At 38.5% G+C, this 18,390-nt stretch overlaps 1 protein-coding gene across 1 annotated transcript in view; it reads left to right on the top strand.

Annotated features, from left to right (window-relative positions):
* The window catches only part of INVS (inversin), a 209,086-nt gene that overhangs the window by 141,488 nt on the left and 49,208 nt on the right, over positions 1-18,390 (top strand). Inside the window, exons 9-12 of the mRNA XM_084620833.1 lie at positions 5,980-6,135; positions 7,442-7,671; positions 9,160-9,266; positions 13,587-13,799. Coding sequence (XP_084476959.1) covers positions 5,980-6,135; positions 7,442-7,671; positions 9,160-9,266; positions 13,587-13,799 — 706 coding nt within the window. The remainder of the gene's footprint in view (positions 1-5,979; positions 6,136-7,441; positions 7,672-9,159; positions 9,267-13,586; positions 13,800-18,390) is intronic.

Here is an 18,390-nt window from a genome sequence, read left to right as displayed (position 1 = left end):
ATATGCTGCTATTATATTTATCCGGCACTTTTCATCTCAAAGGATTCCAAAGTGCTTTACAAACTATCCACATATAAACACAGATGTACCAGTGACATGTAGGAGATAGTGGGGTGACAGCCAGTCAGACAATCTGTGCATAGCAGAATGTGAGGGGAGAGGAATTTTGGACCTGGACCTCGTGGTAGATTGCTCCTCTTAAGCAGAGGACTATGATATTTTTAATACTCATGCTGAAGTCACAGAACTTGGTTATTTAAAGATGGCTTGGAAAAGAGAAAAATGGGTTTATGTCTGAAAACTTTTCGTTGGAGGAGGGGTTTGGTTATGATTTTTTGGTTGATTGGCTTTCAGGGTTTGTTCAGATTATTTTCCCCCCATCTCATCTATTATTGCTGTTGGAAGGACTTGGATGATGTAGAGGTGTATATTAGAATGTTCTATTAGTTACCGTGTGGGGAATTGAATTCCCAAGAGAGCTTTTTTCCCTTGTATTTATACTGGATAAGTGTTAACAGAGCGTTTGAGTAAAAATATTTCTTTCCTTCTTGGTTGATCACATTCCATTTCCTTAATACTTCACCAGTCAATACGTAGAGTAAGAATCGAGAACTCCTAAATTTTTATATAGAAAACCTCTTTTTAAAAACCTTTCAGGGCTTGTCTTCACTGCAGAGTTAATTCAAGTTATAACTTGAATGTTTCCCCTACCTTGAGTCCTATACCTTTAACTTAAGTTGGAGGGTCCATCATCAGATGTAAGCAAAGCTTGAATCATTCATCAGCTGTTAGCACAATCTCTCTGTGCTATTAATATAGTCACTGTGCAGTAATCCAACCACTCTGTGTAGCTCAAGTGTTATTTTATAACATGGCCACTCGCAGTCAAGCTAACTTGAGAATAGTTAATTTAAGGGTACGTCACTGCAGAATTAACTCAAGTTAAGACAGTCTCAGGCCCTCATATATGACATGTCTTCACTGCAAAGTTCACTCGGGCTCTTCCTTGCGTGGTTGCCCCTAACCTGTCTCTTGTCTACACGCAAAACCCTCTCACCCAAGTGTGGTGGTGATACTTTGCACCCAGGCTAGCTGTCCTGTCCTGGGGTATAATAGGCTAAAGCCCAGGTGTTGCATACACTCAGATTGGTATTCCACCCACTTTTCAGTGAGGACCCAGGCTAAACCACTCAAGTGCTGATAGTCCTTCCATGCCTTCCCACAAGTCCCCCTCTGTGCCAAGAGAAATTCTTCCACAGTTGACTGAAAAAGAATCATAGAACGGCTCATCTTAAAGCACCGCTAATAAGCATGGGATATACCCCCCAGAAGTCCTAAAGCTTCATACAAGTGAGCGCAGCACCAGTGTGAATGCATTTAAGTGTGGCTGTATAGTGTGGCCACTCATACTCAGGTGAGGCTAACTTGAGTGATCCGTCTTGGTTAACTCTGCAGCAAAGATATACCCCAAGAAGGAAAAAAAAAGGCATAAGCCTAATTAACCTTAAATCGAATGACTTTGTCTTTACAAGCTACATCCATTACCACTTTATTCTTGGTGCAGTCTCTTATCAATCTCAGCTATAACTGCTGCCACCTGACATGTCTTTTAAACTCTGCCACCCACTATGTTTCAGACTTTAAAAGTGTAGTAATCCCATGCAGTCACCACAGTTATTAAAGCTCCACACATCAGCAAGGCTTTCTACAGCTTACAGAACAGACAGAGCACAGCATCTCAATTGTTGGGTTTGTGCAGGGGTTCCCAAACTTGGTTCACAGCTTGTTCAGGGTAAGTTCAGGTAAACAAAACGTCTTGCGGCTTGCCAGGGGCTTACCCTGAAAAAGCCGCGAACCAAGTTTGGGAACCCCTGGGTTTGTGAGATTATTCAGATGTGAGTTTTGTTCTTGGATAAGTCAAATGGTTTGTTTTACAGTCCTTTCTGATTCACATAACACATTGCACTAATGTGTGACCATTTTCTAACCTTCATGTTTTGATGAGGAATTTTTAATCCAAAAAAATTAATGCAAAAAAATGAAAGTTCCCCAAAACAACCCATTAATGCAAAACTACAGTTGAGTTGCGCACATTAAAAGTTGAGAAGTGCAAAATTATGCCACTGTTCTCTCCTTGTCCCCGAGCAGTCTGAATTTGGCCATATTGAATTTATATGTTTTAGCATAAGAATTTCCATATTCAGTTTATCTGGCCTCCAGTTAACAAAAGATCATGCATATATACCACCCTGAAATCACTCCCTTGTCCCAGACTTATCTTTTCAGAAGGCTTTGTATGTTTCCCACGGTTTTTGTGAAAGTAAGGTTGTAACAGAATACAGTGCACAAGCCTAAGGGGACTGGGATACAGTTACTGTGGGGACCACAAGTTTGAATTTTCTGACTTTTGTGCTTGTGTTGAGTAAAGCTCAGCTATAACATCGCATTAATGTAGTTTTTTTGCATTTACTTACAAAGAGCAAAATCTCCATTCAGACCAAAGCTTTGATAGAACATCAAGACGTTCCTTATTGTGCAGGAAAATGACACCAAGGAAAAGGAATTTCACTGTTCTCAGGGATCAGCACTGCAGGAGCACTGCAGGGGCAGCTTTATAGCTCTGCCGTCACCAACTGTGTACAATCGTGAGGGATCTGACTGTCGGTGGAACAAAGGTTCTATTGTGACCAGCTGGCTGAAGAATCTCTTCAGTCACCGTGACTCCATCACAGAAAATTTTGCTTACAAGAAAATATTGAGCACAGAGTGGGAAACAAGATGCCTGCGTCAGAATGAGTGATGGAGGGGAAGAACCAGGCCAAGCTGACACAGCAGCTCTTTTACTATTGTATTGTTGCATACACCCCATCTGTTATCTGATTGAGTAGCTTACTGCCTTCAGTTTCAGTGCAATACAGAAAACAGAGTCTAGAGTTTACTGTGGGGTCAGAACATATAATCAAGATCCATCCAAATCTGCTAAGCAGCAGGGACTTACTTCATTCTTGTCAAATTTCCATGTCTATCCAGCCACCCACCCAAATTGCTAGTGGAGCTTTCAGTGATTTTGGCTTTTTTTCACTAATGTAACTGAAGCTTCTGTACATAATGATTTTTCCCCCATGGTAGCCCCAACAATTAAACATTTGTGTATTTTTTTAAAAATTGACTGTACAGTGTAAATGTTCTGTGATAAAATGTGGACCACGGTTACTATGCACACATGATTTCAGTTATTAAGGCTACACACTTTAGGGTTTGTTTTACTGACCATGTATATGCTCTGTGAAGTAGATTGCAGCTTTTAGAGCTACAGCTGCGTAAATGGGTATACAGGGGCACTGTATCAGCATTAGTTCACGAAGGTACTCAGCCTGTGGCAAACAGAGGCAGGCAAATGCCTCACTATGCTGGAGGAACACATACAAGACTGGCCATTGATACATCTTGTAGCATAGAGCTGCAAGCAGTACCTCCCGGCAGTAGTCCTTGTAGTGCCTCTTGTGTTTGAGATAGCACTAAACCTCTCCTTCACTGGCATTCAAGGAATGCAAGGTATAGGTTTCTAGCTACTCTTTGCACAGGAGCACAAAGGGTGGATAAGGACTCTATGTGTCCTCCACCTCCTACCCCTGACACACCAGCTCAGGAATGGTCACTATCTGGCACTATGTATATTAAACTTGCGAAAATTAGAGACACCTGGATATTTTTTAAAGCACCTAGTTTTACCCTCTGAACAAATGAAATTTAAATAAGTACAGCTCACAAAATGATCAAAAGATCATTTGTAAGGGAAGCATTTGGTTCAATCTACTGTAACTGGCATTTATAAATGTGTATATATAAATATTGATATAGTCATTCTAAATTACTCAGAATTTGTGTCATCAGAAAAGTAATTTGTAGGAAAAAGATGTACTAAAAGTATACTTTTGAGACTGATTTTCTTCATAGTTCAACTTACTGTTTGGATTGTTTAGAATCATAGAACCATAAGGTTAGAAGGGATCGCAAAGGTCATCTAGTCTCACCTTCTGCCAAGATGCAGGATTTGTTGTGTTTAAACCATCTAAGACAGATGGAGATCCAGGCTCTTTTTGAAAACCTCCAGTGAAGGAGCTTCCACGACTTCCCCTAAGCAGTTTGTTCTATTCTCCTACTGTTCTTACAGTTAGGAGGTTTTTAATATATATTTACCACTCCAAAGCACATAAAATCAATATTTCAAGCAAATCTCCAAAACGTTTGCCCTCCATTTCAACAAATCTGTTGAAATGTCATCACTCTTTTTGGCTTGATTTTCCATGAAGAACCATCTGGGTTAGCTGAACTTGTATTTTGACAAAGTTCAGTTGATAGCTCCAGTGGGATGAGGTTATGGATGATAGAAACATCATTTGCAACCAAGCAACATCTTACCATCCTCCTGCCGTCTCAGGCCCTGCTGAAGGATTTGTGCTGTAATCTTTGGGCTGAGCCAGAGTGAGGTGGATGGTGCATAGATTCAGGGGTAAGAAAACAGAGGGGAAATGTGAAAGGATAGGAGTCTGCAGAACCAATCCCATGTGACTTTCATGCAGAAGGATTTCCTTGGTCTCTGGGGCAAGTGGGAACATGCCATCGAGACTGAATCTCCCCCCTGATTCCCAAGCCCTTCACTGGTCTCTTTTGCTGCCTACTATGCCCCATAGAAGATGGGAACATATGGCCTTTTATTAGCTAAGCATAGTCCTAAATGAAAATCTTTGTGAACAAAGGGTTAGACTCTCGCTTACACCCATGTGCGAAATGGGAGCAGGATATAAAGGACACCCTACCATGACCTATGTAAGGGCAGGCAAAACTGCAGTCCCTGCAGTCAAGGGAGCACAGGCACTACTCCCATATTACTCCCCCCAGAGAGAAGGAGCAGAGAGCCATGGATCTGGTCTGTCACATGGTTGTCTGGCGAGGCGCGTGCTGCATCTCTTTAAGGAAGCAACTTAGTTGCTCCACCTGCCACTGAGGCAAAATGCATCTTGCTTGCACTGCTCTTGCGCTCTCCTAACATGGGATTGTGCCAAAACGGCGTGATCTCGCAAAAGAGTTAAGTTTGGAAATGAGTTTCAGCGGAGCCCCAAAATACAACCCTACATTTACTTTACAAATATCTACAGTGCTAACAAACATCAAATGTTAGGAAATCCGGATATTCCCTTACTGCCATATAAAGAAACCATCCTTCATCACTAACTATCACCCTACTTGACTCACACTACCCACCCAGCCTTAACTTTCCCCCTAAAATTTGCAAAACTACATGCAACGGTCAGAAAAAAGAAAATTCTGGAATGGGAGGGAAGCAGCTGCTTTCAGCTGCCTCCTCCTTTCTGTACCACAAGAATTTTCACTACACCTCTCATGCAGTATTTACTGCTACAGGAGCCAGTTGCAGCTGGTTTCTGCACTTTCCACACCTTTTCCTCAGAACAGAAATCCAGTGGCAGCACATCTCCAAGATCTTTTGCAGAAAAACATTTATCTCATGTTAGTGTGAAATGAGACCATTTTATTTGATGTCAGGAAAATCTCAGAGAAATAAATAAGGGGTTTGTTGCAGTAGCCGTAGGCAGTGTTGTCTGTAGTGGAGTGACTCAGTAATAGGATTAGTAAAAGAGGAGGCAGTAGCTTCATATAGTGTGTACAGAGGCTACTGTCCTACAATTCAGTATAAGCCAGTCAAACTTCTGGTGAGGTTTGAATTTGTGTTTCCATGAGTAAAGAAGATGTAACAAAGCTGCCACCTTTTTATATCATGCATTATGTTGTGTTGTTTGCGTAGCAAGAGAGAAGTAGTGATTGCCTGTCACTTGTTTTATTTTGAACTGTTCACAGTTCTGTGATTGAATGGCAGTTCTCTCTACCAAAATTATTGAAATGAATCATCATTTTTGACAGTTCTAATTGTCATTGTCTAATTTCTAACTATTCTTTCAGCATTACATGCTGCTGCCCTTTCCGGCCATGTCAGCACTGTGAAATTGCTCTTAGAACATAATGCACAGATAGATGCAACTGATGTAATGAAGCATACTCCACTTTTCCGAGCCTGCGAGATGGGACACAAAGAAGTGATACAGACACTCATTAAAGGTCAGCTGTCACAAATTTACAAATCCATTCACAGAGTTAAAATGCTGTTGTAGGTAGGTTGTAAAATAAATGGCATTGCTGGACAAAAAGAAGAGCCCAAAATTAGTCCAATAGGGAAAGATTTATGTATAGTACATTTCATAGAACAGTAAGTAGTAAAAGCAAATTATTTGCATTGACAGAAGACTAACTAAAACTAAGAAAAACTAAACATATACCCAAAAGCAGCCTTTGTCTCTCCCCACGAGTCTCTTCCAGTATCCTTTAATCTCCTAAAATCTCACATAGTATTTTTTTCTCTTTCCTATAAATGAGATCAATTTAAATTTTGTTTACCATTGGTGAGAATGGGTTCAGTAGCAATCTTTGAACATTTAAATGGTTTACCTGTTTCAAATACAGTTCAAAAATCAACTTTTTTGATATCATCACTTTAATGTGTTTTTCCTGTAACTTTTTATTATAAACAAAGTTTTATTGTTTAGACAATTTTAGAAATAATAGAAACCACAAAAGAAAATAGTTATATTACACAGATATAGGCATATCATCTTAGCTACCAGCATTTGTAGAAGCATCACGTTTGGTCTACACTCATATTTTCTCTTTGGCTTTTGTGGAAGTGATGAGTTGGTGGACATAACGTGATCAGGGGCTGACTGAATCATATGAATCATTATAATTATATTATTATAGGGACAGATTTTTTTTGGTTTGATTAGAGCCAATGATTGGTATATTTTGTGGCTTTTTTGTAGTTTAGTACTGTATTTTTTAACTGTTGTAAGAGCACCTTGGGGAAAGCAAACTAAATAAATGAATTTGATTTGGGTAGAAGAATTTTACATGCTTGAGTAAAGAAAAAGGAAATAACTGCAAAAGCCCATAATGTGGTGAGGCTAGCGGTAAAATTTTGAAAAGCATCTAAGTTCGATTTTCAAACATGACTTAGGCATTTATAAGCCTATATCTCATTTCAAGTCAAAAGGATTCAAGCACCTAACAGCAAGATTTTCAAAGGTATTTGGACACCTAAAGTTGTAGATGGGCACCTAATGGGATTTTCAAAAGCACCTGAACAAGTTGGATGCCTAACTCCCATTGAAACTCCTAAGTGCCCAAGTCACTTTTGAAAATTGTACTTGGGATTTTAAGTCACTTAGGTGCTTTTGAAAATGAACCCCCTGGTCTTTTGGTTTTCAGAGGCGTTCTAAGATGACATGGGCTTAATCTCCCCTTCCTCTGACATGCAAAAATATTTTGGTGCTTTTATTGCTGATGTTCAAATGTTGTTTTGCTATTACAGGGGGAGCAAGAGTAGATTTGGTTGATCAAGATGGTCATTCTCCCCTTCACTGGGCAGCTCTGGGTGGAAATGCTGATGTATGTCAAATTTTGATAGAAAATAAAATCAACCCAAATGTGCAGGATTATGCAGGTAGAACTCCCTTGCAGTGTGCTGCATATGGAGGCTATATTAACTGCATGGTCGTGTTACTGGAAAATAACGCAGATCCAAATATTCAAGATAAAGAGGTATGTTGTTCTTCACTGTGTCATTTAAGTTAATGTCAGACCAAGCATAAACTGAAAGTATCGTCTCCTTCCTGCATATCCTTCTCTTTTCTGCAGCACAGTGGCCTTAATCCTTGCTTTTCACACCAGTGGTACAATGAATCTGTGTTCACTGCTATTGTAGGGGAAGAAAAAGCAGGCCTAAGACTACTTTCCCTTCATATTTCACTTTTTTAGGGCTTGATCGAAGATTATTATTTTAATATACACCATAAACTGAAGATGCACATTTCCATGTTGTCCTTTGGCTTTTCCATTTAAAGCTAACATCTTAAAATTATCCTTTTAAAAACTCCTTATTCTTTACTTGTTTGTTTTTCTTATTTAAATATTTAACAAAGGAGTGTAATTTTGTAATCCACACCATGTCTGTCTCTAGCATGTGTTAGTGAGGATAGAGAAAGTGAGGTGCAACAAACTTGCCGAAAGAATTGCAGCAATTATTTGTCTGTCTAGCCCTTAAGGGCAAATAAGAACATTGTAGTTTGCTTGTATGTTCCTTTGCTCCTTCCCTTAGGCACTAAGTGAAATTCGGTACCAAAATAGATTTTGTATTCTAGGACAAATTCTCTGTTGCTGTAAATTGGCACAACTCTACTGGAGTCAATGGAACTGCACCAGTTTACACCAGCAGCTAACTTGCCCCAATATGTTAACCTTTTACCTCACTGCATGCGGCATACTTTTCTATCCCACAGTCAGTTTAATGAAACTTGCTACAGAGCGTTCATATCTGGAAATTCTACTTACAGTGGTCCCAGATTTGGAGCCACAACGTTCAGCTGTACTGACAGCCAAGAATGTGGTCAAAGTATTACCTGAAGGCCAGATCCTTGGCCCTAGCTTCAATTGATTTCTGCTACATCAAGTAGTTCAAAGCAGCCAGAAAGTTGCCTTAAAAGGTCAGCTGAGGATTCTCCTGACATGGGATAACCCTTGTGAGACTTAGAACTGTCATGGAGAGCTCTGTGCCACCTGCCACCAATGCCCTTGATGCAGGTGGAATGTTGGGGAGTCTGCTGAAGTACGGCAGAGTGCCCAGTGCTCCATCTGATCCATGGCTCTACAAGACTACATCCACTGGCATCATTTATATTGGTCCTTTGGCCAGTCTAAATTACAGAGGGCTATTTTGGCCCCTCGCTGGCCCATGATTTCGGGAACTGAAAGGAGGCTTAGAGACAGATTTCCTTCTGCTATTCTTAACTTCACAGAGTATAAATTCTGCACAGCTGCAAATTTGGCCCATATCTATTTTTAAAAATCTTTTTAGTGATTTTTGCTTTTAAGCTCTTTATTTCTTTTTTAATGGACAAGGTGTATTTTGGAACCACTTGTTTGGTCATAAGGTCCATTTGAGCCCTGAATGACACCATATGCTATTTTTCTTTCCGCAATACAACGTTAGCAGCTAATAAACCTCTTACTTCATATATTTTTGGTTTATAGGGAAGGACTGCTTTACATTGGCTGTGTAACAATGGCTACCTTGATGCTATAAAGTTGCTGCTGGGTTTTGATGCTTTCCCTAATCACATGGAGAACAATGAAGAGAGGTACAGTTTATTAAACAAATTATTTTCTAATTTAGCACACCTACTCTGGTTTGTCTGTCATATGTTCAAATATTGTCTGAGAAACATGAGCTTGAACACATCTAAAAAACGCTGGAGTAATCTCGGGACTGGAGAATAGTTAAATTATGCAGTTGAAGACACTATTTTTCAAATAAGACTGTTCAAATCTTTATCTTAAATTTCTATTGTACTTTTCAGCCTGATCCTGCAGAAAACTTCTGTGTATTTTACCCTGTGTGAGTAATCTCATTGAAGCCAATGAGGCTACTCTTAGTGTGTAAATTTAGACATGTGTGTAAGTCTTTCAGGATTGGTGCTTCACACAATAACAGTGAAATGAACAGAAATACAGTGAATTAAAGTAAATTTACTTAAATTTTATTTGCTCTATTCACCTTATCAGAGTTAGGAAATGAGTCTTTCTATTCCACCTTAACCCTATGTTCTTCTGTTTAGTACAACCTTATTTCAAAAACCCCAAAATACACTTTCTTTAATTAAATTCTGCTTTCTTTTTTCTTATACTGTGTCACTAAAAGATGATGGAGCTGTTTGTTTTCACAAATCTACCAACAGATGTCTATACAGGGCCCAATCCTGCTCCTGTTGAAGCGAACTGGAGTTTTGCTGTTCAGTTCAGTGAGGTCATGATCTGGTGAAAGGAGAAAAGTAAAATTGTATTTTAAAAATAAAGTTATTGCAGATTACCTGGTGGTTATCTATATTCTGATGGTCCAACTAAAAATAAATCCCTCTATAATTATAGGGTGACTATAAATTTGCATCTGTTTTCTTTGTCTCTGACTGACATATAAATAATAGTTTTTGATTTAAAAATCTTCGGTTGTGATAGTTTAAATTGGTCACATGACTGCAGGTAATCAGTGCTACTACATATTTTGGTGTCTCTTTTCAAGAAGACAACTTCATCACAATCATAAACAAAATTATGGATCGACATGCCAAATAGATATGAGTACATCAACATTTTAAAAATCACTAGAATGATTTAAAATCCAATGTACATTAGTGCTGCAGGGTTTTGGCTTCCATCCTGTCTCCCTTATTATTTTTTAATTGCCTTGCTTACCCCTATCATTTGTTTTTTGTTGCCTGCTCTGACCATCCAGACGTCTCTTCCTGTCCTGCAGAGCAATGTATTATCATTTTTCTATTGAAAACCACAGTAGAAAGCATTAAGCAGCTCCCAGTTGTGTTTCTCTAATGCTGTCTATGGTGGCTTTCAATAGAAAATGAAAATAAACAACTGTATTTGAATTAATTTTAATTTATACTATTAAAAACAGATATTCTCCTCGAGAACTGGAGGGTGACCAGCGTTCTACCTGTCTTAAAGAATGCTGCTAATGGTGCTTGAAGAATTTCAAGTTAAAGATTTTTACCCTGGTATTCCTATAACCACTTCACTAGCATCTAGGGAAGCCCTCTGTTCACCTCTTGGCATCACTGTGTTTGTATGTGTGATCCTTAGATCCCACATTCAGATATGCTCTTGCTTATAATTGCATTATCTAATCTAAATGCACTGGCACATCTCTATTCTCTTTTCTTTGTGTGTTTCTTTTACTGTTTTAAAAGACAAGGGAAGTAAATTTTAAAATACCATATTAATAGAATTACAGTTAAGAACATAAATGCACTAATATCAGGAAGCTGAAGAGTTAAGGCTGCGACAACATTCCAAATACTCAATACTGTACATAGTAAGTCATACATTTAGGAGCATAAGCAGTAGTCTTCTAGGTATGAGTGCCATTCTTGTTATAGGAACCTTAACTTTTGAATTTCCAGAATTTTGTGTATTTAAATATTCAACCTTAATGTTGCACAGATAGTGATGCTATATTTGCATTTGTCAAATAGTGTGTCATATCATCTAAACTCTGTCATAATTGGATATGAGTGAACCTTAGGTGCAGAGCTGTAGTTTGATTCTGATGGATTGACATTCAAATATGCACACTTCCACATGTTAACGCATGGTGCCCCTATGGTGGGGAAGCATCCATTTGCTCTTATCTAATAGCACTCTTCAAGGGAGGTTTAGCAGTTTCCTACCTTTGCACAAACTGTGAAACCATACCACTTGGCTTAAGGAGTTAACATTCATAGCTCCAGAATATACATATATTTGGAACTTTAATATAAGTCTAAATCTAACTACCAGTCTTCTAAAACTCAGTCCTAAATACTCTCACTGAGGACAAATTAATAAAACAAATTGGTGTTTCTAGACCAAACTGTTTTTGAAATATGATGATCCTAAAAAACTCTTAAGAATGCCTTTTTAAAATAACATCAAACTGTCACAGAACATTATTTTCTGCCAAGAGATGGGACATTTCAGGAGCAAAGAAGGCTTTTGAGAAAGGTAAATGGGAGACAAGAGAGTCAATATAAGCCCAATGATTTTTTTATAAATGTAATCGTGGCTCCTTCTTGAAGTGCTGGTCCCCATGTGTATTCCACACAAGGGAACAAGTGCACACTGTGCTCCTGAGATCGGAGATTTCTGGCTGTGGTGTCCCTTGGTCCATGCCTGTGTAGTTGCTCTCCTCATACTCCGAACTGAGGACATAAGGGGCACTATGGATTGACACCTCTCCAGTTCCTCTCTTACTGCCAGTCCGAAGGATCTGAAGCAAAGGGGAAGGAGTGGGGCTAGTGGAATACATATAGGGACCAGACATCTCAAACAATCTCCAGTTACAGGTAAGTAACCTCTGTTGACACCCATGCTTTAGGAACCTAAAAATATGCTTTAATATCTTTTTGTATTTGTTCCATAAAAATATTCAAAGCAGCAGGTAAACTTTTAAAATTGATTTTTCTCAAGTGAGCTCCTTTTAGTAGTATCTGTCCAAGAATTATTTCAAATCTTTGTCTCCTTTAATGTTTTATCAGCAACACACCTTGACCTACAAATCTCCATGCTCTGTCATTGCCTTTTATTCCTATTGACATTTCAGTTCAGACACTCTAATCTTCCCATCAAACCATCACCATATGGCAAGTCCAATTGTGCTGTCTGTCTGTTCTTCCTGTCTTTATCTGCATTGCATCCTTGCTGGTTACCATCAAAAAGAGCCTTAATTTTTATTACCTCATGCATTGATACTAGCTGTTTAACTTGATACATTGTATAAGCATCATATTTTTTTTCTGTTACCACTAATATTCAGTTAATAAATGTATTTTCCTAGCATGGGCACTTCAATACAAAGGGGGGGGCGGTTGTGTACATTTTGCTGCCCTTTACTGCTTGTGTGAATTTGGGCTAAAATTTTCAAAAGTGCCTAAGGATGTGTCTACGCTGCAATAAAACACCTGCAGCTGGTCAGGGTCAGCTGACTCAGGCTCTCAGGGCTCAGTCTGCCAGGCTGTGATGGGGAAGGGTCAAGAGCCTGGGCCCAAACATCTACACTGCAATTGTATAGCCTCACAGACCGGGCCCTGCGATCCTGAGTCAGCTGACCTGGGTCAACTGTGGGTGTTTTATTGTAGTATAGACATACCCTAACTGACTTTGCCTAGGTCCCATTAAAAAACAGAGGCACTTGGGCACATAAGTGGCTTTTGAAAATGGGACTTAGTCTCCTAAGTCTTTTTTTAAAAATTTTACCCTTAATGCCCCTGAAAGTGTGGAAGTAATACCATGTGCTATAGTTGGTCATAATATCATCAATCTTTCTGTAACACATCTCTGCCAAGGCACTTAAACCTGTCCTGCAAAATCACTGCTATTTCTGTTTTGGCCTCTCTTTGTCAAAGATGTAAACCTTGTTAATTATGTAATTACAGTATTTATGTGGTATTCTTATGTGGATAAAGATTCACTAGCTAGAGGGTAGAATGGGACTACCAAGATGAGTTTTACTTATGATCTAAACCAGAATTTAGAATCAAGTCCCCAGAAAGGAAATACTTGTGCAAATAACCCAGCATGCCACCTAATCTCACATCATGGGCATTTTTCACTTATAAATTTAATTTAGGAACAAAGTGCATCTCCCAGAGGATATATTTGTAAGTGAGCCTCAAGGAACAACTAAGTCTTAATTGCTTGCTCAAATTCTCTTTTTAAAGAAACATGTTAAGGTATGGAATCGGTCAGATCCTCAGAATTTGGAAAAGTGGTTCTCTGAAAAAGGTGTTAAACACTTTCCTTAGAGGAGGTTTCCTCTTTAGTGGAGCTTCCATCTCACTTTTTAGCCCAAAAATATACATTGGGACTAGCAGTCTAATCTATCATAACACTTGTATGTTTTCTTTCTTTAGATACACGCCACTTGATTATGCTTTGCTTGGAGAACACCATGAGGTGATTCAGTTTATGTTAGAACATGGTGCTCTGTCTATAGCTGCCATACAGGACATTGCTGCTTTCAAAATCCAAGCTGTCTACAAAGGATACAAGGTTAGAAAGGCTTTCCAAGACAGAAAAAATCTTCTAATGAAGCATGAACAGCTGAGAAAAGATGCTGCTGCCAAGTAAGTCTGACACATGGAGAGTGCAGAAATGAAGCTATTAAAAATGAAATTGTTGAAGATAATAGTAGTTTACAGATGAATTGCTCTATATTTTTTTACATCTTTTTAGAAATAAAGTCTGTGTTCGCTTAAAGGAAAATCTAGTGTTCTACCAGATGGTGTATAGATAGGTACATTATATAATACATTTATGTTTGGAGGGTTTTTTTTAAAAAATAAACAAATACTTCTTGAAGCTTTATCATTTCTGTGGTGATGGATAACTCTGGGCCTCTGTCATGCAGGATACTATCCTCCCTCCCTCTGAGAATCATTCTTCCTGTGATGAGTTGCCCCCTTATCTCTGTTTCTCAGGGGTTGGGAAGTGAAGAGAGACTTCCCACCCAATCAGTTTCTAAAGAGTTGCCTGTGCCAATCCTGCTCTGTATTAACCCTGTTAGCTGGTTTTTCAGTACTTCTCTTTTTAAAATGACAAAGGAGTTTCCTGTGGTGGTGGTGTAGCTGTGTCGGTTCCAGGATATTACAGAGACAAGGTGGGTGAGGTAATATCTTTTATTGGACCAACTTCTGCTGGTGAGAGAGACAAGCTTTTGAGCTAGATAGAGCTTTTCTTCAGACCTCTCTCAAAAACAGAAGTTGGCCCAATAAAAGATACTACCTCACCTACCTTGTCTCTCTAAAGGAGTTACCGAACAAGACTATAGTGAACAAGACTATAGGAATGAAGGATAGAAACAAAGGGGAAGTTGAGAGTGAGCAAAGTGTATTTGGGCAAAAAGTGAGGGAGCAGCGGAGCAAGAAGTGAAGGAAATACAGGATGGTAGAAGGAGAAAGAAGCTATTAAATATAGAACTTAAATAGATTTTCACACAGATAGAAAGAGTTCACCAGTTACAGTACAGCAAATTAAACTTTTTAAATTATCTTCCTGTCAAGGGCAGGCATAAAATGACTTTTGCCATCCCCTAATTTTTATTCTTAGGTTGTTAAAGCCATGGTAAATACCAATTCATAGCAGAAGTGCAAGGCTAAATGAAGTATTCTAATAGCCCAGTAACAAGGTAAATTAAAAGAGAACAGAAACTGATCAGATAAACAATGCCCATGTTCCCTCCAAACATCTGCAGTATATCTGACGTCCACATCCTATCTAATCTATATAGGATGTTTCTTTATCACCCATTACTGTAGTAGCTGTATTACATCTGTGTATGGTAATTGTTCCTAATGGATGTCTTCATAGGGATTTTGCCTTTTATCTTTCCCAGATACTAAGAAGCTTTACTTGTTTGTTTTTTCCTCTAGATTTTGTTTATTCTGGGAAAGCTTTAACAAATAGGTGATTCTTCTAGGGTTCTCTCTGACTTCCTCCAGTAGCTTGTTCCACATTCCACTTCTACAGGCTTTGAATCCACAATTCAACTCCTATGCTATAGGTGTCTGAATATGAATACATGAGTGATTTTTTTAATAGGGAGTCTCTTACTAGTATTAAAAGAGAATATGGTTTAGGTGTTTGAAAATAAACATAGGTCTGAAATTAACTTTGTATCTATTTTATGAAGCTTTGCAACCTGCTCTAAAATGAAAACAAGCAGAATTTCACAACTTTCTCATTATCTGTGATCACCCATCACAGTGAAATTCACAAAACTGTACCAAGTGAAAAGTCAGATTTCTTTCCAGATTGCTTTAAATGTGGTCCTTCCCCCTCTCCCTTGATAATTCTAATTTAAAGTTACACGCTTTAAGTAAAATCCAGGAACTAGACAAAATATTGCAGAGTACAAAGTTGTTAATTGAGCATCAGTAAACATTTAACCAATATTCATACAGTGAAGATAGAAAGGTGTCCAAAACATTTTCACAGGGGTATGAAAGGAACTTATGCTCTAGTTAGTCTGACATCAGTTTGGGGAAGATACTAGTAATTAGATGAGGAAAATAAATGGGAGATATTTAGAAGACCACAGTTTGATTATCGATAGCTAACTTTACCTTAGCTAACTTTATTTTAGAAAAAGAACGTTGTACTTCACCAATTTTGTAAGGATTTTACAGCCTAGAAAGGCAAAAGTAGTAGGTTTCATATACTGTGCAAAGATTTTCTACACACTGTTTTTGTTTGTTTGTTTTTTAACTAGAAAAGTACTTTAAAACTGACATCGGATTAGAAAGCACGTAGACTAAATAATTTATATAATTCAAGTAATTATACATAAAACATGATGCATATGAGTGACCGTCTACCTTATATAATTGACATAGTGCCAGAATTGTGATGAGATTATATACTAAGAATATAAGTTTTCAACAAACAGGTGAATTTAATCAAAATAATTTAACTGCTTGTTCTATCAAGCAACTAAAATATAGTTTATAGAATTTTGTAGTCTGAAGTTCCACAATATTCAAGAGGGACAAATTGATTCCTAATCCACTCGTGCTAATGTTGCCACTTACATAAAGATGTATATGTTTTCCATTTGTCCCAGCATTAAAATATTGCCACTTACCCAGCTAAAAGAAACTAGTATTCTGATACTTCACATCCTATTTGGTGGATGGTGCTTAATTAAGTTAGTTGATTCTGCTACTTCAACACTCACAGAAGAGATATTTAAAAACTCTTTTATTATAAACAACCCACAGAAGAATCTTCTCAATTGTAATATCTGGTTGTACAGAGATTTATTATTTATTACAGCAATGCCTAGAGGCCCTGATTAGGACCAGGGCCCCATTTTGCTAGATACTATACAAACATATATGAAGATGTGTTTCCTATCTCACGGCATTTCCACAAAACATTCACGTATTTCCCTTTCATTTCTCTGCAACAAATAAATCCTGAAAGGAAAATGCATTTCAAAACTATACCACACTTCGACCCAATCCACATACATACCTCAATTCACATACAAACTCAAGTAACCAAACACAATCAAAAACAAATATAATAGCAATGCTACAGAGCACCCCTCAGTTTCTAATAGACCAGAAGTGTTGTCAGCAACAGAAATGCAAAAGCTGAGATTTTCAGATTCAGGCAACGTGTATGCCTTAGTTTCATTAACTGTAATGGGAATTGTACAGCTGAAAGTGGCTCTGAAAATCTCAGCCAAAAGGTTTTCACTAAAGCTTTTTTAACATAGAATCATAGGACTGGAAGGGACCTCGAGAGGTCATCTAGTCCAGTCCCCTGCACTCATGGCAGGACTAAGTGTTATCTAGACCATTCCTGACAGGTATTTGTCTAACCTGCTCTTAAAAATCTCCAATGATGGAGATTCCATAACCTCCCTAGGCAATTTATTCCAGTGTTCAACCACCCTGACAGTTAGGAAGGTTTTCCTAATGTCCAATCTAAACCTCCCTTGTTGCAATTTAAGTCCATTCCTTCTTGTCCTATCCTCAGAGGTTAAGAAGAACAATTCCTCTTCCTCCTCCTTGTAACAACTTTTTATGTACTTGAAAACTGTTATCCTGTCCCCTCTCAATCTTCTCTTTTACAGACTAAACAAACCCAGTTTTTTCAATCTTCCATCATAGGTCATGTTTTCTAGACCTTTTATCATTTTTGTTGCATGTTTAACCCTAGTGGAATGTTTGTAGTGGGGTTCCTCACATCTCAACAGGAATTTAAGAGAACCATTCTCAGAACAGCATCAGACATGTAGAGTGGAGATATTGTCTCCTGAAACTTCCAGTCCGTGTCTGGAAACTATTTCACTTTATTCTCTGTTGAATATGTTTGCTACCAAAGTTGGAAGACTTCTCTGAAGAAGTCTGGGATGAAAACATTAGCTCTTATATTGCTGCATGACGTGTGTGCTGTTACTTCTGCAGAAAGGTCACCTGAATTAACATGGAGCATACATTACTGGGGCTTGTAAACTCTGTCTTATCTCCATATTATAGATGATGACAGCTGTCATCTGCTTTATTGTATATACATTAATTGTGTTGCTCCTTGCAATTTGGATAACATCCCTTCTTTGGGAAGAATTTGATCTCCACTGTTGTATTGATCATTTATGGCCAATAAGGACCAATAATAATAATGATCAGATAATCTAAATTCCAAGGATGAAATCCTGGCCCCCTTAAAACCAGTGACAAAATTCCCACTAACTTCAGTGGGACTGAGATTTCACTCCTGGGGTATGTCAGGATAGCAGGGGAGCCAGCTGAGGGTGGGGCAGGGACAGGAGCAGCAAAAGGCGCAGGCTGGGGGAATCTGTCAGAACTTTGAGGCATCTGCAAATCCTCCAAACAAGGTAGCAACAGTGAGCAGGCTGTTGTGGCTGCTTTCATTAGGAGCCTATATAACCTGCTTCGGGGTCACTTGGTTAGTCCCTTGCTTGTGGATTGGCTGGGCCCTGATTGATTGGCATTGGCCTGTCATAAGATTTTCAAGTAATTACCTCAGATGTCTCACCAGTTCAGGCTCAGGGATGACTTGTCACAGGGTATGGTTTGCAGCCTCCCTACCTATGGAACTCCCCTGAAGTTAGTGGAAGATCCATACATAGACCAGCCATCTCTGATGAAATTATCTAATAGCTTCCTTTTTAACATGGAATACTGT

The sequence above is a fragment of the Lepidochelys olivacea genome (assembly GCF_965140295.1).
Source record: "Lepidochelys olivacea isolate rLepOli2 genome assembly, chromosome: 2".
Taxonomy (NCBI): Eukaryota; Metazoa; Chordata; order Testudines; family Cheloniidae; genus Lepidochelys; species Lepidochelys olivacea.
Note: the sequence above shows the minus strand (reverse complement) of the source record. Positions and strands in the feature narration are given on the sequence as shown.